The sequence below is a fragment of the Drosophila albomicans genome, chromosome 2R (genome assembly GCF_009650485.2).
Source record: "Drosophila albomicans strain 15112-1751.03 chromosome 2R, ASM965048v2, whole genome shotgun sequence".
In the NCBI taxonomy this organism is placed as follows: Eukaryota; Metazoa; Arthropoda; class Insecta; order Diptera; family Drosophilidae; genus Drosophila; species Drosophila albomicans.
The window spans coordinates 30,338,314-30,364,351 of record NC_047631.2 but is presented as its reverse complement, the minus strand read 5'-3'; the positions used below and the strand labels follow the sequence as shown (position 1 = coordinate 30,364,351).

The following is a 26,038-nucleotide window of genomic DNA, read 5'->3' as shown; positions in this document are numbered from 1 at the left end:
TTAACATGATCTTTAACAGCATTCTGTTAACATACGGATGTGTTTATGACAGTGCTGTCAGCAACTGCTAGCTAGACATAATTTCAAAGTTGTTTAAAAGAAGGTAGCTTATGTTATGATATGTTATGATTTTACATTTATTCAAAGAAATTGACATGATTGTTAAGATGATTTTTTTAATTTAGCCACAGTCGTTTAATTGCATTTCCAAAACGCCGCATCTAGCAGTTAAAAAGCTAAGATGGCAGCACTGGTTGGTTGAGAGCTAAGATGCTGAGCTTGGAGTTGCTTCTCAGGGGAGCCGAGCTCAGTTTAAATTGATTCGCTGAGACGTTTGGTTATTAAACAGAAATATCAAAGTTGTTGATTTCAACGCGCAAAACAGAGCTATTAAAGCGCGCGTCACCGCAAAAAAGACGACACTATATAATTTGCATTTAATCGGAAGCAAAAAAAAAAGAAAATGTTTGAGTTCCGTTTCTTAATGTTTGGGGTTTTTTTTGGTTTGGTGATTGCACAAATTGCCTATGTGGAGGATCAAGACATAGATAAGTCTAAAAGTAATCTGGAGGTAAGCCAACAAATAAAAATCGCATGTATGAGACTAGCTCAGAGTTGATGATAACAACATCATTGAACTCAAGATACAGTGACGAACATAATTATTGGCACATAGGAAGTATAATCGACTTTATGGTTGATTTGTTTAAAAATATATTTAATTAACAACTAATTTATATAAACAGAAACAGAAATCCAAAAAAGGAGGAAAGATAGCTACACATAAAAGAAGTTATAAAATAAAATTGGTACTTCTATTTTATGAAATAAATTATTAAATTAAAAACATGAGAACACCAATTGGCGGTTTTTTCGCAATTTTTTTGTAGTATAGCTTTTAAAATTATTAAAATATAAAAGGAAACAATTTGCTAATTGAACATACTATGCGACAATAATTAAAAAAAAAAATATAGCAATAATATTAGTAGTAAAAAATCCCACAAAGTTTAACTATTTGCTTCGTCACTGTACAACACACACACACACACACACACACTTTCTCTCTCATTCTGACCACCTTGCCCGCAAGCAGGGTCGTAAGCCGCTTTACTCCCCCGCCCGCTGCTCCCGCTATCAACTACTCTACCCGGGCGATCAGCAAAACGACTGGATATGCGATTGCGCGCCAGGTAAGCAAAGCGATGATCATGATCATGATGATGACATAATTGTGCATACACGATTTTAAACACAATTAATTAATTCGTGTACTTTCCAGCTGCTTTGTATTATCCAGAAACCGATGCCTGCTATCCAGCTTATAGGCAAGGCCCCTGTAAAGTAGGCGAGATTCTGGTGCTATACAAGGAGAAGGTGATACCGGAGTGTGTGAACAATCCTTGCCAGCAGGATGGACATTTCATGATACGTGACAAATGCTATGAATTTGGCAACAGCAATCACAGCAGCAATCCCTGTCCATTCAAGGAGTATACCTTTGTGCTGGGCGTCAACCCCAAGACCTTGATGGTGGACTGTGTGCAGCTGTCGATGCAGCTGGAGACACGTCTGGGCGTTGGCGATGAGGAGGCGGCGGAAGCCCCACCTTATTATCACATTGAGGTGGCTGAGAAATGTTTGCCAGGCAGTCGCCTTTACTCCCAAGGAGTTTGTAATGCTGCAGCTACTGCGCCTTCGAAACAAGTTTAATAATTGCAAAGAAAACAAATAACAAAACTACTTATGTATCGTATTTAAACAGTTGTTGACTTTTTGCTTTTTTTGCGACTCTTGGCGGGCTTTGGTGTCACTTCTTCGGCCACAACTTCGAGCAGTTCCTCGGCCTGCTCACTGCTTATATCATCCTCCTCAGGCAGATTGACTCCATCATCCAAGCCGGGTTCATCAGTCACCGCTTCCAGCTTGAGCATCGTATTCTCCAGCGAGGCCAAGAATGAACTCTCACTGTACTCGGGCCACTGGCGAAACTGTGTGAAGAGTGTTAGCATTTGGCTGGGCGAGAGATCGCCAAACTGTGTGTAAATGTTAATGTTGGGAAAGTAATCGCTGGTGCTCATTGTGGTGCTGGGCATGGAGTAAGGAGGCAAATTCTCATCGGCATAAAGGGGCTCAACAGGCGTCGAAGCGCTTTGATTGATTATCAATCGCGGACCACAGCCAGGCACCCATTTTCTGAAAGGGATTTCGATTTAATTAGAGCAACAAGTGGTATGATTAACTTATTGTGACTCACTCTAAATTGGGTATAATCCGATTGCGACGACTCACTAAGTTCTGCTTAATGAAGAACCACAAGGCAGGCAAATCCTGTACTGCACAAAGCTCATGCAGATTGCGTCGAGGTTGAAACTTCACCAGATACAAGTACTCCGGATTGATGGACTTGACCTTGCGCAATTTGCTGCTTTTGGACGGCGTGTGTTTGGCTTGCTGGGGTAGAAAATGTTCACGAGGCACTTTGGCAATATAACGATGCTCGAATAGTATTTGAAACAGCACCGAGGTGGAGCGATAGATCAGATAACCTATGTCATTGGAGCATGTCAAGTGCTGTAAACGAGAGAGAGAGAGCGAGATTGAGATAAGGCATATAGTGTTGATCAGTAATACGCACTATATAAATTGGTGGCGGCACGGCGAGAATCATTTCACAGCGTCCCAAGTTATAAAGACTCGTCTGGAAGATCAAAGAGTTGATCAGATGCATGAAGAACGGATAGGAACCAACGGCACCTAAAACCAGGGCATTAATATCTGCAAAAGGAAAGTAGGAAATCAATTAGTAAACAGTTTACATGAATATTTGTAAGTAGTTATCAATATCAATATATAATCTCAAACCCTTTCCTCTCAGTACCTTCAGTGAATCCTTTCTGTGGCATCTCGTACAGCAAATCCGCCACTCTCATGCCACTGTCCATTTTGTCCATAAAAGCCAACTTCCAGAGGCTGACAAAGTCGCCTTGGCGCACTTTGACACGATCCGGATACAGAGCATGCAGCTCCTGCAGCCGTGGCATAAAGTGCTCTGTGGACTCCAGCAAAACAATCTTGCGAAACTGCGCCTCACGATCCAGCAAATGGCGCGTCAAGTGGCACGGCCCAGGATTGAGTTCGACAACAGTATCGCATGTTGACTGGGCTAGATGTGGCTCCAGGTAACTATTGATTTGTTGGGCTGCTTGCGCATCCGCTACATACATTTGTGCGGCGCTCTTTTGCTTCTTGGCCAGCAGCTTCTCTGGGAATTCGGTGCTATAGCGACTCATGCGTTCCGCTTGCTCGGCACGCTGCGCCTTGGTGCTTTGATAGCATGCTGCGGTCATACTTGGCAGGTTTCTGACGCCGCACAGCCGTAGGCTGAAGCGCAGTGGTATCATTTTTAATTAATACTTTGTAATTCTTCGTTTAATTGTTGGCTAACATCTGCAACGGTTTGTTTATATTTACAGCACTCGCATTTAAAGGCGCACCTGCCAACACTAATGCTGAATCTGTAATTTTGCAGCACTGTTTTACGGTTATGTTTACGAATTGCAATCGTTCCACAGCTGTTGCAATTTTAACAGGGAAAACAAAAAATGAAATAAACCTTTTTTTTAATGAATAAATAAAACGATTAAAAAAATTTCATAAAGGCAAATGCTAATAGCTGCGTTTCCCAATTTTTTAATTGCATGTATTTAAATAAATAACCAGTTTCTTATTTATTTTGGTTAACAGCTGAGATGCTTTGTTTTTGTTTACACTGTGGACTGTAAAGCTTACAGCGCTCACATTCTTATGCACGCTTTCCAGCACAGTCTCTGCTGCCGCTTTGTAGCACTGCTTTGTTGGTTATGTTTACAAATTGCAGTCGCTTCTCAGCTGCTTCAATTTTAACACCCAAGAGATAAACACACTTTTATTGTAGAAATTATTAATTAAAAATAAAGAAATTGGCCATGGGCAAAGTAATGTCGATGGTGGCACGTAAAGCCAATCGCTTCAATGTGGAGAATCGTGCGCATCGTGTGCTGGAACGTGAAAAACCAATGCCGGCGCCCAAATACGAATCCAATCTGCGGGACATGGAACGCACTCTCGAATGTGAGATAGTTTCTGTTTTTCAAATAATTATTTACTAAGTTAACGATTTTTGACTATCGCAGTGGATCCCAAGTTTGTGGACAAGCTAAACATAAAGGACGATGGCTTGAACACACGACTAAAAGATGTTTATGTAACATCAGAGGATCAATTTGTGGGTTAAACACTGCACAATACCAATAAGGATATTAATGTTGTTTTATCAACCAACAGATTGAGCGTGTTATCAAACGGCAAGCGGCAACAGCGGCCAGCGAAGAGAAGCAGGAACGACCGCTGCCTTTGGAGCGCACAACGCCAGATGATTTTGAGTACGGTTATTTGGAGCCGGAGCGTGTGGCACACGGACGTTGCACATTGCGACAGGCGCTGCAGTTCATTAACGATCATCAGCTGGATCCTGAAACGTATACAGCCAGTAAAATTGCAAACGATTACAAATTAAAGCAGGATCATCTTGGTAATAATACTTAAATATAATGATGACTGTTAACAATACAATATATTTTTGTTTCCAGAGAATATATTGTACTATTTTAAGACCTTCAGCGTCTATATACCGGATCAGAAGTACAAGGATACGTTGCTAACGCGCGCCAAGCAGGAACTGCTGGAGAGGAAAACAAGTCCAGAGGATGCCGAGAGTAGCAAACCATAATTAGGATAGCAAAAAGATATAATAATTGTTGTTAATGTTAAACCTATGATTTATTGTACAACTTGCAATGGATCACACAATGGCATTGGGTGGGCAATAGTAAATATTCAGCGACTTGTCTTCCGAGACAGAAATCACTTTATCATTGCCTGGACTATATTTAACGCCCCACACTTGATCCGTGTGTTCATTGAAGGTATTCAAGCATTTTCGTTCCGCTGTATCCCAAACTTTGACGCTGCGATCGCTGGAGGAGCTGGCAAAGTGTTTGCCATCCTCGGAGAAGGACACACAAAGTACCCAAGAGGCATGGCCAGACAGCGTGCCCACCACATCGGAATGTGCACTGTTAAAAAGGAAGAAATTAATACAAGATGATGAAGTTGCCCTAAAGCTAAGCTTACACGTCGTAGAGCTTCATGTGCCCGTCGTCCGAACCCGTGAGCAACATTTGTGAGTTCGGCGAAAAGCAGAGACTTCTAACAGGCATCGCATGACCTTCAAGAGTTTGTGCTACTTTGCCAGCAACCACATCAAAGATGGTAATGATGCCATCAATAGCGCCATTCGCAATATACTTGCCATCAGGACTCTGTAAAGGATTTCAAAAAGAATTTAAAACGTTTCTAGGCAATCTTCTGCTTTGCTTTACTCACATATGCTATACTCAACGTATATTTGCCATTCTGGGCGTCCAGCACCTGCTCAGCTTTGCCCGTTTCCACGCTGTACATAGAGATCTTGCCATCATTGAGGCCTGAGATCACATACTTGTTGCAAGGCGAGAAGCCCACAGTCCACAAATCCACAGGACCAAACGTCAGCTTGTGTTTCTTTTCGCCCGTTTTGGCATCCCACAGAAACATGCTCGAGTCCAACGAGCTGCTGGCAATTGCTGCGAGAGAATAAATTATATTTAAGGTTGCTTTTTATCTTGGACAAACTTACTTTGACCATCGGAGCTGACTGCCACGGAGACAACGCCTAGAGCATGGCCCTTTAGTTGATGTCGTAATTTGAGTGTGTTATCCTCACGTAAATCCCACACCTTAACCAGATCATCTAGTCCGCCGCTGACAATGAAATCCGTGGGTTTTGGCTCCTTTTTGTCGAAATCAAAGGGATTTTCCTCAGCCGGTTCATCATTGTTTTCATCATCGGCATTTGTTGCCGGCTCCGGGTCGCGTCCCCAGGCGCATGCCCACAGTGCGTTGTCGTGTGCGTTTTCCTCTTTGTGCAGCAATGAGAACTGCAAAAGTATAAACAATTTACACTAAGCACTATAGTTTTATGAAATACTATTTACCATTTTTTAAAGTAAAATTCAATTAGCTTTTTGCAAACAAACAATACACGCTGGTTCCGCGCTGGCAAATAAATTGAGTTTGGAGCTAGCTGGAGTGTGTGAAACTAGTTCGTTTTGACTTAACAACAATCCCATATGTTTTAACATAATGTTATTTAACATGACTTCTCCAATTACAGCCTAACAGCGCTACAATTTGAGTAGCACTTTAAATTTTAAGCAGAATTTTGGCATTAGATTAGAGCAATGTTTCGTGTTATTTAAAGCAGCAGTTAAGTTTAGCATTTTGTTTTTCATTTATGATTGCAGCTAGCTTGTTTGCATATAAAATTTGCAAGTTTATATGCTTGGTATTTTTTCTAACGTGCTTTGTGCATTTTCGAGTTCGCGTTTCGTGGTCACACTGCCGCCAACACTAGTGCAGTCGAAAAAAAACCATTGAGCACGGTAGACGCGACGATTTGAAAAACGACAGTGTGTTTTTAGAACCAAAACAAGTGTAAGTGAAGCAAAGCTGAAGTGCGCTCTTATATGTAACGGGATCTAAATCAAAATGCACATGCACAGTTATATAATTACAAAAAATTTGAATGCTGAAAGCTAAAAGCAGCGCGCTGCTGTTGCTGCTGTCTTTGCCCAATATACATATGTGTATTTATGTGTATGTGTGTTAGTGTGTGTGTGAAACGAAATACGGTGCTGCTGCTGCGTCGCGACTGCCGCCGTTGACCAACAACCAACCAAAACCCAACCAACCAACAAACCAAGAAAAGAACCCAGCAAATGAAAAAAGAAAACGAATCGAAAAAAGACCAACGCGTGCTGTTTGCTATGCTGCTGCCGCCCGCAAAGCAGACAGAGGAGAATTTGTCGCCGCCGTGAAATAAGAAGCTCTCCTCGCTGAATGCGGCGGCTGCATAAAGAATTATAAATATTTTACTATACATATCCGCGTGTCTGGAATTCAAAATAATACAATCGCTTCTCTCTCTTTCGTTCTCTGCTCACTGCGTGTGTGTGTGTGTGGGTGTGTGTTCCTTTGCGTGCGTGTGTTTTGCAGCAACATTTTTTTTTTGTTTTATCTTTTCATATCTTTCGTCAAAAGGCGCAAAGCAGATGATTCATTTTGAGCGCTGCCGCTCAGCTGTCGGCGTCTGCTGCTTTTTTTTGCACGCGCATCCTGCTCACACACACACACAGATTTGCACGCATTCGCACACACACGCACAACCTATTCGCCTATTTGTTAAATTAACCGAAAAACGACGTCGACGTTGTAGTCGTTTCGCCCCCTTTCTCGCCCCCCATTTTCGCCCCGTCTTCTTCACAGCCGGCTGTGCGCAGCAAGCAACAAAAATACCAAAAACGCCGCCGCCCCAAAACTAAAGCGCCTGCTTTCCATTTCCATGTGTATGTGTGTGTGTGCTGTATGCAAGTGTGTGTGTGTGAGTATGAACGTGAGTGTGTGTGTGTGTGTCGGATTCGTTGTCTGTTGCCTGTCACTTCTGTCTGCTCTCCGTTTATTCACAACGCTGTGTCTGCTCTTTATGTTTGTTTTATTGATTTCCATTCGCCAAACTTCTCCTCTGCATCTCGCTCCCCCTTCTATAATAACTATTTGCTCCTCGTTCGTTGTAAACAAAAACTGCAACCGGTTTCCACTTTTTTTTTTCTTCTTTTCTGCGCAAACATTTCTTTCGTATTTATTTATCCGACGTCGTCGTCGTCTTTGTTGTTGTTTCTGCGGTTGTTATTATTATTGTTAATTTGTTGCTGTTGCTTAACGCGTATCATTCTCTGTCTTTCTCTCTCTCACTGTCTTCCCCCAACAACAACAAAAAACAGCAATTTCAATAGTTCAACAGTTGTAAAATTCAAGTTTTATTTAAAGGTGAGTTATCAACAAATTATACCCACGTATTAAATTAATACCTTTACACACTATTATTTTTTTTTTCGCTTTTTGTTGTGGCTTGAAATTTATTCTTATTAATGTTTTATAGTTTAGTTTTATTTTTTAAACGAGAGAATTAATGGAGATTAGTAATTTAGTAGCTATATCATATATAAGAGCACTTAGGGGAGCTTTCATAATATTAACTGATCAAAGTTTACTATGGGGAAATCATACTACAAAGAGAAGTTCAAGGTGTTGTATATATACATATATTTTTTTTTATCTTTTCAAGTATTTTCAAATTTAAAAATTTAGTTGCATTTTAGGTAAAAAACTTCTCAGGTCAACATTAATGTTAAATGAAGAACTACGAAGGTTTTTAATGACTAAAGCAAACCTTTCTGATTGGCACATTTCCACTTCTTGCATAATGCTATCTTTTTGACAGTTATCCATCACAATTGTGTTTGCATTTTAGTTGAACGCACTTTTAGCCTTCATAAAGTGCATAGAAATAAATGTGAAATGGCATTTTCACATCGTATCTGAACATCTGTAGCATAGAGAGAACATAGTAAGCGTTGCCTTATTGGACACATGAATGTTTGCTTCTCTGCTCCCACTGAGGCGAGGTGTACAAGAAAGAAACTAGACCATAAACATAAATGTCATTCACGGCAGAAGAGCCGCTGAAAGAGTGCGTCGACTGCGAGAATCCAGGGCAAAAAAAAGAAAAAGAAAAAACAGAACAAAAAACGAAATAGAAATATGTGTATAATCGTATGTAACTCAAGGGAAAAAAACTTGAGCGATAATAACTGAAGGAAAACCCTGAGTCCAATGACTAAACTGCAGTCAAACCATTCTATGATTTATGCAGAGCTGTCGGAAGTGTGAAGAGAATTGTCTTCCATTTTTTGGCAAAGACAATGAAAGAAAAACTGGAGCAATTTTATAGTGAGGAAGCATGACATCATGAGGTCAACTCAGATGCGGAGATACTTTTGTATCTCGATAGTTTTTCAATGCAGCAGTCAAGGATGCGTTTAAAGCACTTGAGACTTGGCGAAGAGAGTTCAATATGTGGCACTTGAGATCTGAAGACGCAGATAGATTATCAACAAATAAAAAAGAGTCTAGTATATGAACTTGTAGTTAATTGCCCGAGGCGTTTTTCTTCGGTTGATGAACTTGCAGCAGCAGGCAGAAGAAGAGAGTCGCAACTATATACATATCTATATATAAAAAGTATATGAGAAGCAAGACAAGCAACTGCATTATGCATGCTGCTGCACAGTTCAGGACAACACAACTCATCGTCACGTCTGATAACAATAACTAAGTAAAAAACGTAGCTATGGCAAAAAAAACGAAGTGAAAGAAAAAAAAGTGTACTTCAGAGTCGCACATCGTATCTCACGCTTCGTTTTATTTGCATTTAAACGTCGCCGCGGTCGTTGCTTGAACTCTGCAGCATTAGTTGGCGATGTTGTTGTTGCAGTTGTAGTTGCTGTTGCTGTTGTTGTGGCTGCTGACAGACAACAACAGACAACGTGGCAAAAGTAGCTTTCCTAGCACTTGCCACACTTGCTACTTGCCACTTGCCACACTCAAGGCGAAAGGACACAAACAGCTCAACACCCAACGCGTCAAGCGTTTTCCCATTTAATTTGCTTCATGTTTAACAGAATTTTGTTTTTTTTTTTTTTTGTTTTGCCGTTGATAAGATAATTGAAAGCTTATTAAATTTTGGCATAATTGTAATTAACGATTTTGTTGTATGCTGGTTTCCTTTTCATAAAAAGCTATTAATGATCTCTTGGCTAATTGGTCAGCACACGAGTTGCTAAACACGTTTGTTGATTAGGCCGAAAACTAGCAGAGAGTAGGTCATAAATACGCACAGCAGTCTATCTAGTTTCGATCTATAATTACCACTGGGGTGTTTAGCATTGTGGTGTTTAGCATTATGGAATTAAAGTTCTTTTCAAGATTTAGTTCAACTGCATTTGTAGAATGTTCTGCAATAAATTTATGGGTAAAAAGCTCAGTCTCGATCTAAATTTCCCACTGGGGTGTTTGGCATTGGGATGTGCAAATAAAGTTAACTTACATATTTAGTTGAAGTACATTTTAAGAATGAGCTTCACTCAATTTCTGGGTAAAGAGCTAAATTTCGATCTATAATTACCACTGGGGTGTTTGGTATTGGGATATTCAAACAAAGTTATCTTAAGTATTGAGCTCAAAAAAATTTAAAGAATGTCCTGCAATGAATTTCTGGGTAATAAGCTAAGTTTCAATCGAAATTTAGCACTGGGATGCTTCGCATTGGGGTGTTTAGCATTATGAAAATAAAGTTCTTCTCAAAATTTAATTCAACCACATTTATCGAACTTATAATTACCACTGGGGTGTTTAGCATTGGGCTATGCAAATAAAGTTCTTTTCAAAATTTAGTTCAACTACATTTGTGGAACTTATAATTACCATTGAGATGTTTAGCATTGAGATATACAAACAAAAGTTATCTTAAATATTTAGTTGAAATAAATTTAAAGAATGACCTGATCGAAACATAGAAATATCTGAATTTCCCACTGGGGTGTTTAGCATTGGGATGTCTAACAAACATTGTTAAACTTAAAAATGTCCTGCAATAAATTTCTTGATAAAGGAAGCACTTGACAATTGAGTGGCTTCATATGAAATAAAGCGTTTGTTTGCTGCTGCTGATGAAATTTGATCGGTTGGAAAACTGAAAAGAGAGCTCTAAAGTGTGAGCATGTTTGTGTAATTAAATATCAAAGTTCTCTATTAACAATAAAAAGCCAAACAAATTGGATAAACACGAAGGCCAACTTACTGGCGCGTCATCGATGACTTGTCTAAAGTTTCCTTTCTTTTCTTTACATTTTCTCTACTTCTATTTCTATTTCTATTTTTTTACACTTTTGCTATGAAAAGAAACCGCAAAAAATTGCTTATCGTTGGCAGTTTGCTGCTCATTACATCGAGTTCAGTTTTCGAAGGCCTTTTTCGCTGCCTAAATTCGATTTCTTTTCCCAATGCCTTTCACGTGACGCTGTGCCTGTATGTGGGTGTGTGAGTGCCTTTTCATTAATTATTAATCGCATTTTTATCGCCATAACATTGGACAAGTGAAGGCGTCAATTGACTGCTTGGCTCGTCGTCGTCGTCGTCGTCAATGATCAGCGGCAGCAAACACTTTCACACAGCAAACACTTTATCAAATGGCTTACATCAGCAAAATGGCCATTTTCCATGTCATATTTTTAGCCGCTTTTGAAGTCTGCAGCAGCGTGGACAGCCTGCCAGCCAATTGGACACACCTCTGATTCCCCGGAGAAAGAGAGACAAAGAGGGGGTGGGGCGGTCAAGCATTATTAATTAAAAGCCCACAGGTTGCAAAAGCTGACAGTGCTAATGGCCATGACCTCCAGCTGTTTGTAGTTGGCCATTGTTGTTGTCGTTGTCGTCTTTCGTTGTGTGGAAATATTTTTCATATTTTCCCATTGCAAAAAATACAAAAATTTAAATTAGTTTCCCAAACACTTGACGAAAATATGTATTATGTATTATGTGATGGAAAAACTAAAAAAAAAACAAATAAGAAAGCTACAGTCGATTGTACTCGACTGTGAGATACCCGCTACACATTTTGAATAAAATCAATATGTTTTGCGGTATTATTCTCAAATTATACCGAATATACTGCAAAAATATTAAAAATATACCCAATGGTATATTTGGTATATCGATATAGTACCGCATTCAAAATATACCATAGACGGCACAATATACCAGATAGTCAGCCAAAGCAACTAAGAGCCATAGTAAGTAGGCGTTTTTGCCCATACAAAAGTATTTCTTTAATAACTTCGAAAATTTTTTTCTGATCGCAACAAAATTTTCAGGAATCAGTACTACTATAGTTTTTATTGTATATACCAAAATTCTAGCTTTAAAATTACTCTTGTTATTCGATTTTTTTTATTTGCGGGTGCAGAAGTGGGCGGCAAATTTTTGAAACAAACTTGATCTGCGTGCAAACATAACAAATGCTGTCGAAAAAAAATTATAGCTCTATCTCTTATAGTCTCTGAGATCCAGTGTTTCACATGGACAGACGGACAGACAGACAGACAGACGAACAGACACACAGACGGACATGGCTATATCGTCTCGGCTGTTGACGCTGATCAAGAATATATATACTTTATAGGGTCGGAGATGCCTCCTTCTACCTGTTACATACATTTCCTGCCGGCACAAAGTTATAATACCCTTCTACCCTATGAGTAAAAGGTATAAACAGTAGCTGCTTTGCTTTACTTTGCTATGGTCACGTTACCTGTAACGCCCGGTGTTTTCAGCATGGCCTTTAATTTGAGCCAAGTTTTCCAGTTTGTTATGAAAATGTATCGCGTTTTGCCGCCAAACAAGCATGGCATGCAAATCAGCCAGGCGTAGACACTCGCATTCATTCACTCACTCATTCACTCGCTCACTCACTCACTCACTCACTGATTCATTCAGTCATTCTCTTGCCTGGGCTTTTAGTCGTAAATATGATTAAGTTTTTATGCTTCGACAGCTTCTGGGCTCGGCTTGGCCCAACTAGCTGTGCAAGTCAAGGTGTTTTGTGTTTCTATCTCAAAAGGTGCAGTGCGAAGTGCTTATGAATAATATTTTCAAATAGCGAATGAATGCACTGTCAGAAGGGAAACAAAACTCACGCGAATCGAGCTTAGAGAAGAGAAGAGCAGAGCACAGACCTTGATTCTTCTCTTTCCTCTGTGGCAAGTTTAAATTTATTGACCAAACATTTCGTTGTCATGATTTATTGGCATAATAGATTTGTATCTTCCAACTGAGACGATTGTTGTTTGAGTGTTTGTTTTCTTTTCGTTGATTGGATCGGGAGTCAACAAAATAGAGCATTGTTTTGTAATTTCCCACCGAAGGCCAATCAAAAAACGAACACTTTCAATTCTGAAGTGTTGACAGCCGCCTAAGAACATTTTGCGAATAATGTTTGACGGCATTACGGAAACGTTATTATGCCTATATAAATAGCAACAACAGCAGCACTCAAAAAAAAAGGAAAAGAAAATTGCCATGTCAATTTGAATTTCAATTTCGACAGCCACCCACTAAGAACGGTAGCCGGAATCTGTTGGGAATCATCACAAGTGTGAATCACATTGCCTAATTATATGTATGAGAAAATCGCAAAAGATGACGTATATCCCACTTAAATGAGACCTTGACTAACTGCATACGTAAATAGAAAATATATTCAATAGCAACTTTGAGAGAGCGATAGAATATAGTATATAAAGTAAGGTATTATTAATGGTTGTTATAACTAACAAATTGTTGATAATTAATGCTGACTACAAGTTATTAATGCATTTGTATTTTTTCTACTCTCTTATCTTTTTAGCAAAAGGAAAACAAAAAAAAAAAAGCGAAATCAATTATTGCCAACAAATCAATTGGTTATCATTTTTTAACTATCTCACAAATGTTGTCGGCCAGCAATTTTGCAATTTAAGGTGAGTTCATAGAGCAAAATATCAAACTGAAATTCGATTTAATGATATGTGTGAGTGCATCTCTCGCCTTCTGTTATCGATGTGTGCATAGAGCTGAACAGTTTTGTGGCAAGGTCGCCTCGATGACGCTGATTGAAGGCACCCTTTGTTTTTTTTTTTTTTTGTTTCGTATCGATTTCAATTGTAGCATTTGACCTGAGCTACAGTTGAGTGATTGCAGCTGCGGTCTGTTGACAGTTGCCGTTATCAATCTATGTGTCCAAAATGTATGACAAAAGGCGGCTAACTCTTTTTCGATCACTTTGCCCGTTGAGTTTTTAATTAGACAAAGTGCCAAATGCAGTTGGCCAATTGCCAAGGCATCGAGAGCGAGAGGTGCAAAGTTTATTGGGCCAATAATACGGCCGATGAGAAATACTAAATAAATGTTGCTTGAAATCGAAAACGGCCCCAACAAAATACTATTTTTAATCGACGATCTAATGACATTTTAATTGATTCCTATTTGCTGCAGCTGCCGTTGCAATGTTGCAATGTTGCAAACAGCCTTCGGTTTTAGTTTTCAATTCAGTTTCAGAAAGTCAGAAAGCACATTTATTTATGTTATGCCTCGCAAATTCAATAAGCAAATGTGCGAAATTGAATCAAAAACTTTCCTCAAGTGAAAACAACGCAATGCTGTTTAGTTCTCTTTCCGCAAATACACTTTGAATAAAGTTGAGTTGTTCAACTATGTTGTAGAAAAAGATACAAAAGTATCTTGTATTTGTTTCTCAATGGTAATCAACAAATATTAACTTGTTTAATTACAATGAAGTAATTGTTGATATTTCTATGCTAAAGTAGGGCATCTGTTATTCGTTTTTAGCTCTTTTGTTTGCTTTTCTTAGCAGTTATCACTGTTGTTTGCTGCTAATATTAGCGTGAAAAGCGGCGCAGCTTGCGATTGTTGCATGTGACTGTGGCTGGTTGTGTGTGTGTGTGTGTTTGTGTGTGTGTGGTTGGTTCTTCTTGGTTCTGGCGCCGCAGCGTTGAACGTCGTCAATGCCTCAGTGAAATCCAAAGAGATATTTGCACAAAATCTCGACGAATACTATTTATCTATCTCCTCTGTACGTATTTTATTGTTGCCCCTTTTCTGCGCATTCTGCGTTTTTGTTGTTGTTGGTTTTGCTGCTTTTATTGCGTTGTGCTTTCTAACATTTCCTGTGGTTTTTTTTCGCTTTTTATTCACAATTAATTGTACAATTTTCCGCGCGGTTTTTATTCAAAACTATTTCTGGTACTAGACCCATATATTATATACTATATACACACAAACACACACACACATTTAGTGGTAGTCGTATTTTAATTATAAAATTTCATAATACCACACACAAGTTTAGGCAAGTTTATTGAACCAGCAACAAAGCACATTTCTCTAATTGCTGCCGCTGTTGTTGTTGTTGTTATTGTTAACTGCCAAAATGTTTGATGGCTATTTATGGCCAGAAAGCAAGCTAGCTTTGTTGATTTTTTTAATGCCTCGCATAGGTCATTGCCACCAGAGGCAGCCACAACTCTCGTTCTACGTGCAACATGACGAATATAAACATTGGAACTTGTCTGGGCTGGGGGCCAAGTAACATGCTAACATATGCATATACTATAGATATATGCTATTTACAAGTTTCTGTGCAGTTTTAACCATGGCTAACTGCCCACCTGCAATGAGTGGGTCTCTCTCTCTCTCTCTCTCTCGCTCTATGTTTAACGCCCCTGTAATAATACTGAATCAATCTTAAAGCCAGTTGCTCTATTTTCATTCAGTTGGCAAATATTACAAAAATTTTACATGCTTAGATATGAGTAATGAATACTGCAAAAATAGTGAACATTGTAACAGTACTAAATAATATAGGAGTACTGGATAGTGTAATAATACTCAATTTTGTGAAAATACTGAATACAACAATAAAAATGAATTAATACTAATAATACTGAGTATAGGAAAAATACTGAATACCTACCAAATAATCAGCAAAATACCAAATGCTAATATAAAACTGAATACTGTAATAATACTGAGTATTGGTAAAATACTGAATACTGGTAAAATAATAAGTACTATAATAATACTTAATCAATATTCAAGCCAGTTGTTCTATTTTGAAATATTACAAATATATTACGGGCTTTGCAATTAAACTGAATACTGTAATAATACCGAAAAGTGTAATAATACTGAATACAGCAAAAATACTGAACACTGTTTCATTTTGATTCAGTAAAAATAATAATGAATTCTGTACAAATTCTGTATACTGCAAAAATAGGGAGTACTTTAATAATACTGAATACAGAAATAATACTGAATTAATCAAGAACCCAGTTGTTTTATTTTGATTCAATAGGTTGGCAAATATTACAAGTATTTTACGAGTTGAGATAATTAATACTGTAAAAATACTACCATACTAATACTGAATAGTATAAAAATACTACACTAATTAAGAATACTAAAAATATATAGTATAAAAATACTGAATACACTAATAATTAGGAATACTGAAAAATACTAAATACTGTAATAATTACTGAATACTGTATACTGAAATAATACTGAATACTATAAAAATTCTGATTCGATAAGGGATTACAGTATTTTAATTTATATTCAAGTTTTAGTTAAAGATTGCAAAATTGCAAAAAAAAAAATGGAACTTTTTTTATTTAATTCAAAATTGTTTAAATTCAACGACAGCTAAATTTATTAGAATTTCAGCGAATATACAAGTATTTTAGGTATACAATCTAGTTTCTAGAAAATTTAAAAATAATTTTGGATATTGAACAGAATTTATGATAATGTAAACAAAATGAGATTTTTAATGTGCTCACTCATTCTTGGCTTTATAATAGTTTTACCATTAGCTAATCGTTTGCATAATTGGTATTATAATTGTTTTAATTGTGATTAAATTGATTAGCAATTATGATTAGTATTAATGCCCCCATTATGCTAATTATAATTATTGGCTGAGAATTGAACTGAGTCGCCATTTCAATTGAAAAACGCTGATTGCAATAAAATTTTATTTTTTTCCATATAAAACAGTTTTATTTAATTTTATGTAAGAAAAATTCCCACTGCAGTTAAAATGAGTGTCAAGCTGTATTAATGTATTAACATATTAAACACAAAACAATAACAACATTACTTCAAGAGGAATGTAATCACAAGTCGCTGTGCTTATCGCCAAATGTAATTTGTAGTTAATTCTGGGCGCTTTATGGCGCCAATTCCAAATATAATATTTAACTCTTGCTGCTCTGTTGAATCAGCACTCTATGAATATTGCACACCTCTGGAATATATGTATATATAAATACCGTTGATAAGGTCGCAAGCTAATCAATAGACTAATAATCAAAGACAAACGTAGCGCTATCAGCTGTGGCTGCTTTGAAAGGGATCGCAAAACGTGGGCGCGATAAGAGCGTCGTTTGTTTCCCATATTTGGGTGAGAGAGAGAAACCTTGACCAACTAAATTGGGGGCCAACAACAAAAACAACATCAGCTGTGCGCTGTGAAGCGATTGCAGACCATATAAGGCTAAAATGTAGGGCCAGCAGTCGAGTCTGTTTTTGGCCAAATTGCTTTGCTGGTCAGTTGAACTCGAGTTCGAGTTGAGTTGCGATTATCAATTGGAAAGTAGTCGAAGAGGCAATTGACTTAATAAACGGGGCGTGGACAATGCGAATTGTGGGCAGCATTATATTTGCAGCGGATAATTGGAAATGCATTTTTAGAAGCTACCGCTAGAGAGCTCTCAAAGAGAAGGTTGCTTTGAGTAAACAAGTTTTTGTGTTGTTTCTGGTTGCGCATGAATCATTTTTTGTTTTTATTTTGCTTTCCACAAGAGCAGAAAAAGGTAACTAAACTATGTACACACAAAAACACACACAAACACAGCTATTTACAGTTAAAGGGCAGCGTCGAGTCACTGAAAGGGAGAGAAATGGAGCGACGACTCTGCTCCGTTTATGACGTTTGCACTTAACCCCAACATGGCACAGTTATTATTCTCTTTTTTTTTTTAGTTGAGCTGAGCTTTCGCATGGCGGAAGTTGACGCAGAGGCGAGTTGAGTGGGCTGGAGTGGGGAAGGGGAGGCAGGTAAAGGCAACCAAGCGAGAATCATCCACAGCTACACGTACCTCAATTGTGCCGTTCTTTCTCACATTTGTGTTCGTTGTTGTTGCTGGCTGCTGCTTATTGACGCTTGAATGCATTGCCAGCGGATATTGGCAGCAGTCGGAGACTCAGTGCAGCACCCAATGAAGCTTCCAAATTCAAATTGCAGCCAACTGGCGACTAACTGGCTCTGCTGCAATGAGCTGCTTGCAACCCATATGACGTCAGTCAGTTGCATTAAATGAAGTGTAGGCAATGTTGAAATTGAGACAATCGCTTAATGCTGATGCAGTCTGATCGACTGCATTGACTGATTGAGTCGAAAGTTTCGTCATTAGCACTTTTGGCTTCCGTTTTTTGTTTTAACATATTCAATATGATATCTAACTTTGTAAAATGTGTAAATAAATACTCACTGATTATTTGTTGCACATTCCTCAAATATTTATACAGGGTAGCTGCATGTCTAGCTTACTCGCAACTATTGTACTTTTGTAATGATAGAAATGATGACACTGAGACGAACTGTAAATGGGAATAATGCTGATGAAACATTGTAGATCCATCAAACTTGCTTATAAATATTTGTTAACAATTCCCAAAAGATTGTTACAGAGTAACTGTCTGTCTATACCACTCGCTTTACTTTGTATATTTTGCGAAATTGCTGTAAAAGCAATGCAATACAGTACTTGAAATTTTAGGACTGAGACAAACTACAAATGCAGATAATTCTGTTAATGTTCATTTAAAATTTCTACTGAATATTAGTTAAACATACCTAAAATATTTGCACAGAGTAACTACCTGTCTAGTAGACCGTACACTATTGCTCTTTTACTTAATATCTTTCGCAGAATTATTGATTGACATATTAAGAATGAGAGCCCATAAATGCACACAAAAATTTGTTCAGAATATTTGTTGAATATACTCAAACTATTCTTACAGAGTAACTAACTGTCTAGTACACCTTTCGCTACTGCACTTTTACTTATTACCTTTTGCTAAATTGTTGTAAAAACCATACGAGTACAACTAGCAATTTTTTGTGTGGCTAAGCAAAAGTATTATTTAGAGTTAAGCAGAAAAATAAACAACATCGGGGAAAAAAAAAAATAAGTCGTCAGTGGTTCATGGCCAACTCGTGCGCCTAATAGCTGCAAACGTTAGCAGCCACAAATAATTACAACAACAACAACAACAGCAACAGCAAATACAAAACAACAACTGCGCCATGGAATCTGGCCAATGAATCAGAAAACGCTCCAGAAATGGTTCAGCACACGCCAACGCAGCCAAAATCTGCACACGCGATGCCCAAATATCGAAAGCACACACATGACTCTATAAAATGTTTCAAGTATGAGTGTGTGTGTAAATTGTGAGTGTCTTATTCTCGTTGCTGTTGTTGTGGGCGCAGATGGAGCCACGCCTACGCATTTGCAATGCCTTTCATGGCAAAGTAGCTGACAATTTAATAGACAACAAAAAAGTGTCGAGCAAGCGCCAAAAAACTTGACAATTATAAACAGTTTATAAACAAACCAAGAGATGGAGAAAAACGCAAAGTCAAGACAACAAAACTTTGGCCACAGGCAAGGTGAACATTGAGCTGAGAGCTAAGACACTTAAGACGCTGCACGTGCTCCTAAAAAGTGGGGGATTATAAATGCTTGCGAAAGAGAGAAAGACATAATCACTGTCGTCGTCGTCGTTTGGGGTTAACAAGCTTTGATAGCCTGGCCAATTGTGACAGTAATACGTTCAAATCTGTTGCTGAGGTTACTTTGAAAGTCAAGACAAGGCCTGACATTGCAGCCATAAAATGCAGAATTAATAATCAATTCAAGCAGTGAACAAAATCAATTTGCTTCCAATCATTGATTTATTTTTAAACTAGCTATTTTTAACAAGTTAGATAACTACAGTCAAGTGTAGCGACACACGCTACTTAATTTCAATCAACTTTATTGTTGCAATATAGCAACTAAATATCCCGAAAAAGTTCTTCAATATACCAAATGCTTGATTCGGTATATCTATATATTACAACTACCAAAATATACCATAGACTTCAATATACTATATACCTGATTACCAACTCAAGCAATTAAAATATATTAATTAGGTATACCAAAAAAGTACTTCAATATACCAAATGTCATATTTGGTATATCGATATACTACTACAATTAAAATATACCATAGACTTCAATATATACCATTTTAACGACCCAAGCAATTAAAATATATTAATTAAATATACCTGAAAAGTATTTAAAAATACCAAATGCCACATTTGATATATCGATATACTACTTCTATTAAAATATATTGCCAACCAAATTAAAATAACCAATTATACCGAAAAATACTTAAATTCACCAAATGCTTTATTCGGTTTATCTATATACGACTACTACAAAAATATACCATAGACTTCAATATATACCATTTTACCATCTCAATCAATTAAAATATATTAATTTATTATACCGAAAAAGTACTTCAATATACCAAATGCCATATTTGATACACTACTTCTACCAAAATATACCATAGACTTTAATATATAGCATATTACCAACCCAAGCAATTGAAATATACCAATTAAACATACCAAAAAAATACTTAAATACACAAAATGTTATATTCGGTATAATGTTATACTAATACCATCAAAATATACAATAGAGTACAACATATACCAGATTTGCCAGCCAAAGCAATTAAGAATCGATAACCATAAATCAAGCGAAAGAAATAAAAACCTTCGATTTAAGCAAAAGTCGGACAAATTTGTATGGAAATAATATACAGTTTGATTTATGCATGCATATACCTGGCTGGCTCAGCGAGTGGGCATTAAATCGTTAAATCTAAATGTGGTGCAACATGTCGTATGAGTAACATGTGGAATCTATTCTAAAACAGCGACACAACATTCTTGCGTAAATTGCAAATGCCAAAGCGTAGAGCGAAATTGTGCCAATCGCCAGAAGAAAGCGAAAGCGACAACGAAAATTTATCGATAACTTTGTTGGCACAGCAAAATTACGCAACTTCATTTTGAGAAGCTGGGAAAATTTGTGTATGCAAATGTCATGACATTTATGTAAATCTCAGCAATACAATATACAATATGTATGCGAATACTCCAATCAATCAGTCAGTCAGTCAGTCGCGCTGTCAATCATGCGATATAATTTAGAATTGTGCCACTGAAAAAGTTCACTAACCGCGCGCTGAAAATGTGACCTAAAAATGCTGTTGGAAAATACACTTTATATGTGTGTGTGGTGCGCATTGAAGTGAAATATTCTGTCAGCTGAGTGACAGCAACAACTAGCAACAATAATAATAATAAAAGTAGTAATAATAGTGGACATAACATACGCGCAATAATAATGTTGATGTTGCTGATGATGATGCTGGTCAACGCTAAATGAAATATAATTTATCGGATTAAATTTATGACAATTTCATGCTGTAATGCGATGAAGTCGAAAGATAGTGCAGGTCACAAAACTGAGAGGCAGACTAATGCCTAATTGAAGGCAGCAAGCGAGTCGAGCATTAAATTACTAGCTCAATCAACAGTGGCTAGAATTAATTGCTAAAGACTTGAGACTTTTAGTTAGTGTATCTTTTAGTCGTTATGCATTCCTTCTGCTGTTGTTATCTCTGGTACTTCCTTGTAGTTTATGGAGTGTGTGTTGCATGTGCTGTTGCTGCATGCCACAACCGCAGCAGGCATAACCGAAAACGAACTGCACAAGGCGCCCCACATAGATAGATAGATAGATACTCGTGCAATATCATTACATCTATTGTAAAGTATTTTGCTGGCCTCGTCGCGTTTTTCATTTCTCCTCTGGCTAGTTGACTGACTGTCTCACTGACTAGCTGACTAGCTGACTGACTGACTGGCGTGTGCTCACTCAATTAGCGCCCAGAGGACCGAAACCGAAATAAAAACTAAAACCAGCAGCAGCATTTGCAGTTTGCACTGTGTGTGTATGTGTGTGTGTGTTGTGTGTGTGTGTTGCCAGTGGGCCGAGGATTGTGCAAATATTTGCCGCTAACTTAACTGCAAATGAAATTGTCTTACACACAAAAAAATACAAGCATATTTTTGTGTTTTTTGTTTTTTGTTATGCAGCAGCCAAACACAGAGCAATTGTTGCTGTTTTAAAAATATGCCCCCAAGCATTGCAAATGCCAACAACGAACAAACGAACAACAAAATACATTATGTATAAATAGAAATTGAATAAAAATACTTTTGGTTTTCATTTGGCTGCACTTTAAATTGCATTGCGGTGGGTTGCTTCAATTTACTTTCGATGCGCAACTGATTGTCTCTGACTATTGTTATTATTAACATCGAATCAAGATTTTCCCAACTCTCATCTATTAAGAATTATTATTGCAATCGGCAGCCGACAAATTTCACAATAAGAAGCGATATTACTCATACGACGTGTCAACCTGATGATTATCGTATTAATGTGCAATTATCAACGTAATTGCTGTAGTTAGTCAGTGTATTTGATGAGATTACTCATACGCACCGTGTGGCACTGATTTTTCAGAGCCTTTCACATAGCAATTCCAAGGAAAAACGAGACAATATGTGTGTGTTTGTGTGTGTGTGCGTGTATCCGTATCTCAATTAAAGAACAATTATTGTTTTGCTTTGGCAAATATTTGCAGCATGTGCGCAACTTAAATGAGGCGTCCAAATGCAACAGTCGATGTAGCGCAGCCGACGTCTGCCAAAGGCACGTTTCACTTTCATTATGCGCAGACACAAATACAGAAATATATACGCATATATATATTTGCTTGCAGTCCGTCGACTTACGCACTTGGCCAAGTCATAAACCTGTCCAAGACATCACATCAGAGACTGAGATTCTCTTCATGTGGAGTTTGCTAATGCATTTGAAAGTGAAATTTGCTTTTAAGGAGCGACATATGTTTGCCATTTGTCTTTTGAGAGTCACACTTGGCCGGAAAAGCGCGACGCGAAGTCTGTGATGTTTAGAAGAATTGCAATCTGTAGCTGTTGCTGCTGTCTGCTGTCTGCGTTTATTTTGCCAAAATACAATATCAAATAAACACTACGAGACTCTCTCGTTTTTTGTTTGTTTTTGCACCATTTGCTGTCGATAAATGTTTGTTTGGTTTTCTGCTGCTTTTGCTTTTGTTATCGTCGTCGCTGCCACAAGGCAGCTGGCAGTTCGCCTTGCTGTTTTTTGTTTTCCATTGAACTGACGACAATACCAATTTGGTCTATCGCTTTCCGGTCTCATGTATGTACATATTTCCAGCCTTTTATGCCTAGGCATGAGCAAGCGTTTGATGTTGCTGTGGCTCATTAAAGCGCATTTTTCAAATGCAACGTGACATTTTTCAAGGTTGTTTTTGTTGTGCGCAATTCATCAACAACATTTGCGCTGACCAACACCAAGAGATTTGTCATGCAGGCAGTCCGCATAATTAAATACTTTCACCTGTGCTGCAAGTGCATATGCAGATAGACACACACACACATATGTATAAAGACATAGATACTCACTTACTTCATGGCCAAAGCAGCCCAAAGCTTGGCAAAGCCAATGCACTAAAAATAGGCGCATTGCCTTTGCCAGAGACAAACATTTTTTTAATAGCCGCTTTTCACGCACGGTCGTTGAGCCATTGCTCAACTCAGCTGCAGTCGTATAACCCGAAGTATGTCCCGTTCACACCCCACACTCACATACTTATACATACCACATGCCATAGACCTGCTGAAGACATGAAGACATCAAAGCACCAGCTGGCTGCCTGACTGCCTGGATAGATGCGTGAAAATTGCGATTTATGCACCTCGAGCTGTGTCGCGTCTTGTCGCCTTTTTTTGGGGTCGCCTCAAGTAAATCACCAAGTGCGCACTTTCCCAGCCAACAAATGCACTGAGCGAAAACAAACTGAAATCAGCACATCAACGAAGTAGAACTACTTCAGCAGGAGCTGATAAATTTTAATTAAAATGATTGCACAACTGGAGCAATTCCGTCTTCGCAGTTCCCTTGAAGCATTATTAAAGCTGTAAAGTTGGCTAAAACTTTACAGGGAATAAGTTCAACAGTTTCTTTCTAACTTGCATTTCAGTTTTATTCATAAACTTATTGAACTGCTCTGGAAATTTAACTTGACTTTGAACAATAAATTCCTTAACTTATAAATGACATAAGTTGGGCAGAAAATGATTTGGTTAATTAATTTTATCTGAAATTAAAGCTGTAAGTTAAAATGCAAATAAGTCAATTGTATTAGCATTATTATATTTTCATTCAAAAACTTATGAGGAACTATTATGACTAATTTCCCAGTTTTTAGCTAGAAAATTGCTTAGGCAGTTCGTTTTAATTTTATGTTATAAAAATCAATAACATTTTAACTGAAATCAAAGCTGTAAACTACATTAAATTGACAAGAAATAAATTCGCTAAGTATGGGATATTTTATTTTATATTTATTCGAAAACTTACTCAACTGTTCCAATAATTTTCTTAGAACTGAAACTGATTTAATTAATCAATTTGAAATTTTACTTAATGGTATACAATTTTTGACTAAAATTAGAGCTGAAAAGTAAGCTGAAACTTTAGATGGAAGAAATTCAATAGTTTCATAAAAAACTTTATTTATGTTCTTTAATAAACTTATTCCACTGTTAAAGAAATTTAATTTAAATTTCCACAACAGTTTATTATACTAATTCCCTTACAAAAATATTATTTGGTTTATTCATTTAAATTAACGTAGTTTCAACATTGTAGAAGCACTTTCTAATGAATGTTTTATCATACGATATCTCAATTTCTAGCAAAACATTTAAATGTTATTTGATCAGCAGATGCAGCTACATTTTCCCCATTTGTATATTCTTTTTCTGTGTTATTTTAATGTCGATGCAGATGCAAGAGTTTCGTTGCAGTCTTTTTGATATTTTTAAACAACAAATTTGAAACCGCGGCGCACTTTTCTAACACATCCGTTTAGCATTCAAGACTGTTTATTTTCTAGCTTGTTTTTCTTTCGTGTTGAGTTGCGATGTTTGCTTTGCCTCGCTTTGTGTATCTGTGTATCTTTGAGATACGCGCCTCGCGCACTGCGCAACGGGGCAACAAAAATGTATTTTGTGTTGAAAGTGCAATAAAATTTTGACTCAATGCCTTAACATTTGACACTGAGGTGCAGGGCGTTGGCTGCGCTGCAGCCCAGCATCAGAGATCGCATCTCTCTGTCTTTCTTTCTCTCTCTCTCTCTGTCTGCTGTCTCTATTCCGACAATGAACCCACAATGAAAGTACAATCGAGTCGAGGTGGCGGCTGCTGCTGGGTTGGGTCTGGGACAACGTCAATGACTGCTGGCAGAGCGCTAATTGCATTTATCGCTGCTTAGATGTTAATTATGACAGCGCCGAGTGCATGTTGTACAATAAGCGTTGCACACGCCGCAGCTCTGTGGCGAGTGGCAAGATGCATGGGGCGTGAGGAATGAGGCATGAGGCGTGTAGCTGGAACAGCCATTGGCTATGGGTACTCAAGTTTAAACAGGAGGTCAATGCTATTGTTATGCTTTGATATGAAAGATAATTAACTGCTCTAACCCGCACGTTTACTGCGCCAGTTGCAGATAAGCCCAAAAACTTGCCTAAAAGGCAAGACAATGAATTGCTTTAGAAGCCAACAGCTCGTATACTTAACTTAATAACATGGTTATTAAGGCAATTTCTTTCTTTAATATACCGCAAATTATTAAAATAAGCAGCTTCTAGGAAGTCGATGCAAGTACCAGTTGCAGATAAGCACAAAACAGGCAACAGTTCGTATACTTAACTAATTATTTAGTGTGGCAATATCTTTCATTTAAAAGATATAAAAAGAAGCTAAAAGATGTCGGCAATTTATGTAAATTTTATTTATAATTAAGTGATACATGTTAATTTTTAAATATATAATTTAAAATAAATCTTAGACATATCAGAAATGAATTCTTATTATGGAAATTTCTTTCATTAAAACAAAAATCTTAAAAAAGTTGATTTAAATAAAAGTTACAAATTAAAGCAAAACTTCCAATGGGTCGTATACGTCATATACTATAATAAAAATTAGTTTTTATACCCGCTACCCATAGGGTAGAAGGGTATTATAACTTTGTGCCGGCAGGAAATGTATGTAACAGGTAGAAGGAGGCATCTCCGACCCTATAAAGTATATATATTCTTGATCAGCTTTAA

At 37.6% G+C, this 26,038-nt stretch overlaps 5 protein-coding genes across 20 annotated transcripts in view; 3 read left to right on the top strand and 2 right to left on the bottom strand.

The window, feature by feature from the left end:
- Positions 1-311: 311 nt before the first annotated feature.
- On the top strand, positions 312-1,756 carry LOC117573917 (uncharacterized). The gene is made up of 3 exons (XM_034257430.2): positions 312-571; positions 1,097-1,193; positions 1,283-1,756. Exons 1-3 carry the CDS (start codon positions 464-466, stop codon positions 1,711-1,713), a joined length of 636 nt encoding a protein of 211 aa, XP_034113321.1. The 5' UTR covers positions 312-463; the 3' UTR covers positions 1,714-1,756.
- Position 1,757: 1 nt separating this feature from the next.
- LOC117573915 (dimethyladenosine transferase 2, mitochondrial) lies at positions 1,758-3,521 on the bottom strand. Its single transcript, XM_034257426.2, has 4 exons — positions 2,882-3,521; positions 2,639-2,778; positions 2,258-2,574; positions 1,758-2,196 (listed from the first exon to the last, which is right to left on the bottom strand). The coding sequence occupies exons 1-4, from the start codon at positions 3,402-3,404 to the stop codon at positions 1,758-1,760; spliced, it is 1,419 nt and encodes a 472-aa protein (XP_034113317.1). The 5' UTR covers positions 3,405-3,521.
- Positions 3,522-3,866: 345 nt separating this feature from the next.
- LOC117575774 (protein NDUFAF4 homolog) lies at positions 3,867-4,908 on the top strand. Its single transcript, XM_034260141.2, has 4 exons — positions 3,867-4,113; positions 4,176-4,267; positions 4,327-4,573; positions 4,632-4,908. Exons 1-4 carry the CDS (start codon positions 3,969-3,971, stop codon positions 4,769-4,771), a joined length of 624 nt encoding a protein of 207 aa, XP_034116032.1. The 5' UTR covers positions 3,867-3,968; the 3' UTR covers positions 4,772-4,908.
- LOC117575773 (WD repeat-containing protein 61) lies at positions 4,640-6,221 on the bottom strand. The gene is made up of 5 exons (XM_034260139.2): positions 6,078-6,221; positions 5,720-6,020; positions 5,428-5,666; positions 5,176-5,363; positions 4,640-5,117 (listed from the first exon to the last, which is right to left on the bottom strand). The coding sequence occupies exons 1-5, from the start codon at positions 6,078-6,080 to the stop codon at positions 4,844-4,846; spliced, it is 1,005 nt and encodes a 334-aa protein (XP_034116030.1). The 5' UTR covers positions 6,081-6,221; the 3' UTR covers positions 4,640-4,843.
- Positions 6,222-6,397: 176 nt separating this feature from the next.
- LOC117576616 (F-actin-monooxygenase Mical) overlaps positions 6,398-26,038 on the top strand; it is a 51,387-nt gene continuing 31,746 nt past the window's right edge. For 7 of the 16 annotated variants that reach the window (XR_007955364.1, XR_007955363.1, XM_034261518.2 and 4 more), the window contains exons 1-3: positions 6,401-6,576; positions 7,923-7,968; positions 13,445-13,556. The gene's annotated coding sequence lies outside the window, so the exon portion shown is untranslated. Of the gene's footprint in view, positions 6,577-7,922; positions 7,969-13,444; positions 13,557-26,038 lie in introns of all 16 variants that reach the window. The other 9 variants (XR_004572959.2, XM_034261526.2, XM_052007361.1 and 6 more) reach the window with 4 other exon arrangements.

What these genes read in the sequence shown, in the direction of transcription:
- LOC117573917 (XM_034257430.2), top strand. Translation starts at nt 464, where the DNA reads ATGTTTGAGTTCCGTTTCTTAATGTTTGGGGTTTTTTTTGGTTTGGTG. An exon ending in AGTCTAAAAGTAATCTGGAG is followed by an intron (nt 572 to 1,096) that starts GTAAGCCAACAA and finishes GCCCGCAAGCAG; the next exon opens with GGTCGTAAGCCGCTTTACTC. An exon ending in GATATGCGATTGCGCGCCAG is followed by an intron (nt 1,194 to 1,282) that starts GTAAGCAAAGCG and finishes TGTACTTTCCAG; the next exon opens with CTGCTTTGTATTATCCAGAA.
- LOC117573915 (XM_034257426.2), bottom strand. Translation starts at nt 3,404, where the DNA reads ATGATACCACTGCGCTTCAGCCTACGGCTGTGCGGCGTCAGAAACCTG. An exon ending in ACAGAAAGGATTCACTGAAG is followed by an intron (nt 2,779 to 2,881) that starts GTACTGAGAGGA and finishes TTCCTTTTGCAG; the next exon opens with ATATTAATGCCCTGGTTTTA. An exon ending in CGGATTATACCCAATTTAGA is followed by an intron (nt 2,197 to 2,257) that starts GTGAGTCACAAT and finishes AATCCCTTTCAG; the next exon opens with AAAATGGGTGCCTGGCTGTG.
- LOC117575774 (XM_034260141.2), top strand. Translation starts at nt 3,969, where the DNA reads ATGGGCAAAGTAATGTCGATGGTGGCACGTAAAGCCAATCGCTTCAAT. An exon ending in CATGGAACGCACTCTCGAAT is followed by an intron (nt 4,114 to 4,175) that starts GTGAGATAGTTT and finishes TGACTATCGCAG; the next exon opens with TGGATCCCAAGTTTGTGGAC. An exon ending in ATTAAAGCAGGATCATCTTG is followed by an intron (nt 4,574 to 4,631) that starts GTAATAATACTT and finishes TTTTGTTTCCAG; the next exon opens with AGAATATATTGTACTATTTT.
- LOC117575773 (XM_034260139.2), bottom strand. An exon ending in AGTCAGCTCCGATGGTCAAA is followed by an intron (nt 5,667 to 5,719) that starts GTAAGTTTGTCC and finishes ATTCTCTCGCAG; the next exon opens with CAATTGCCAGCAGCTCGTTG. An exon ending in CACATGAAGCTCTACGACGT is followed by an intron (nt 5,118 to 5,175) that starts GTAAGCTTAGCT and finishes CCTTTTTAACAG; the next exon opens with TGCACATTCCGATGTGGTGG.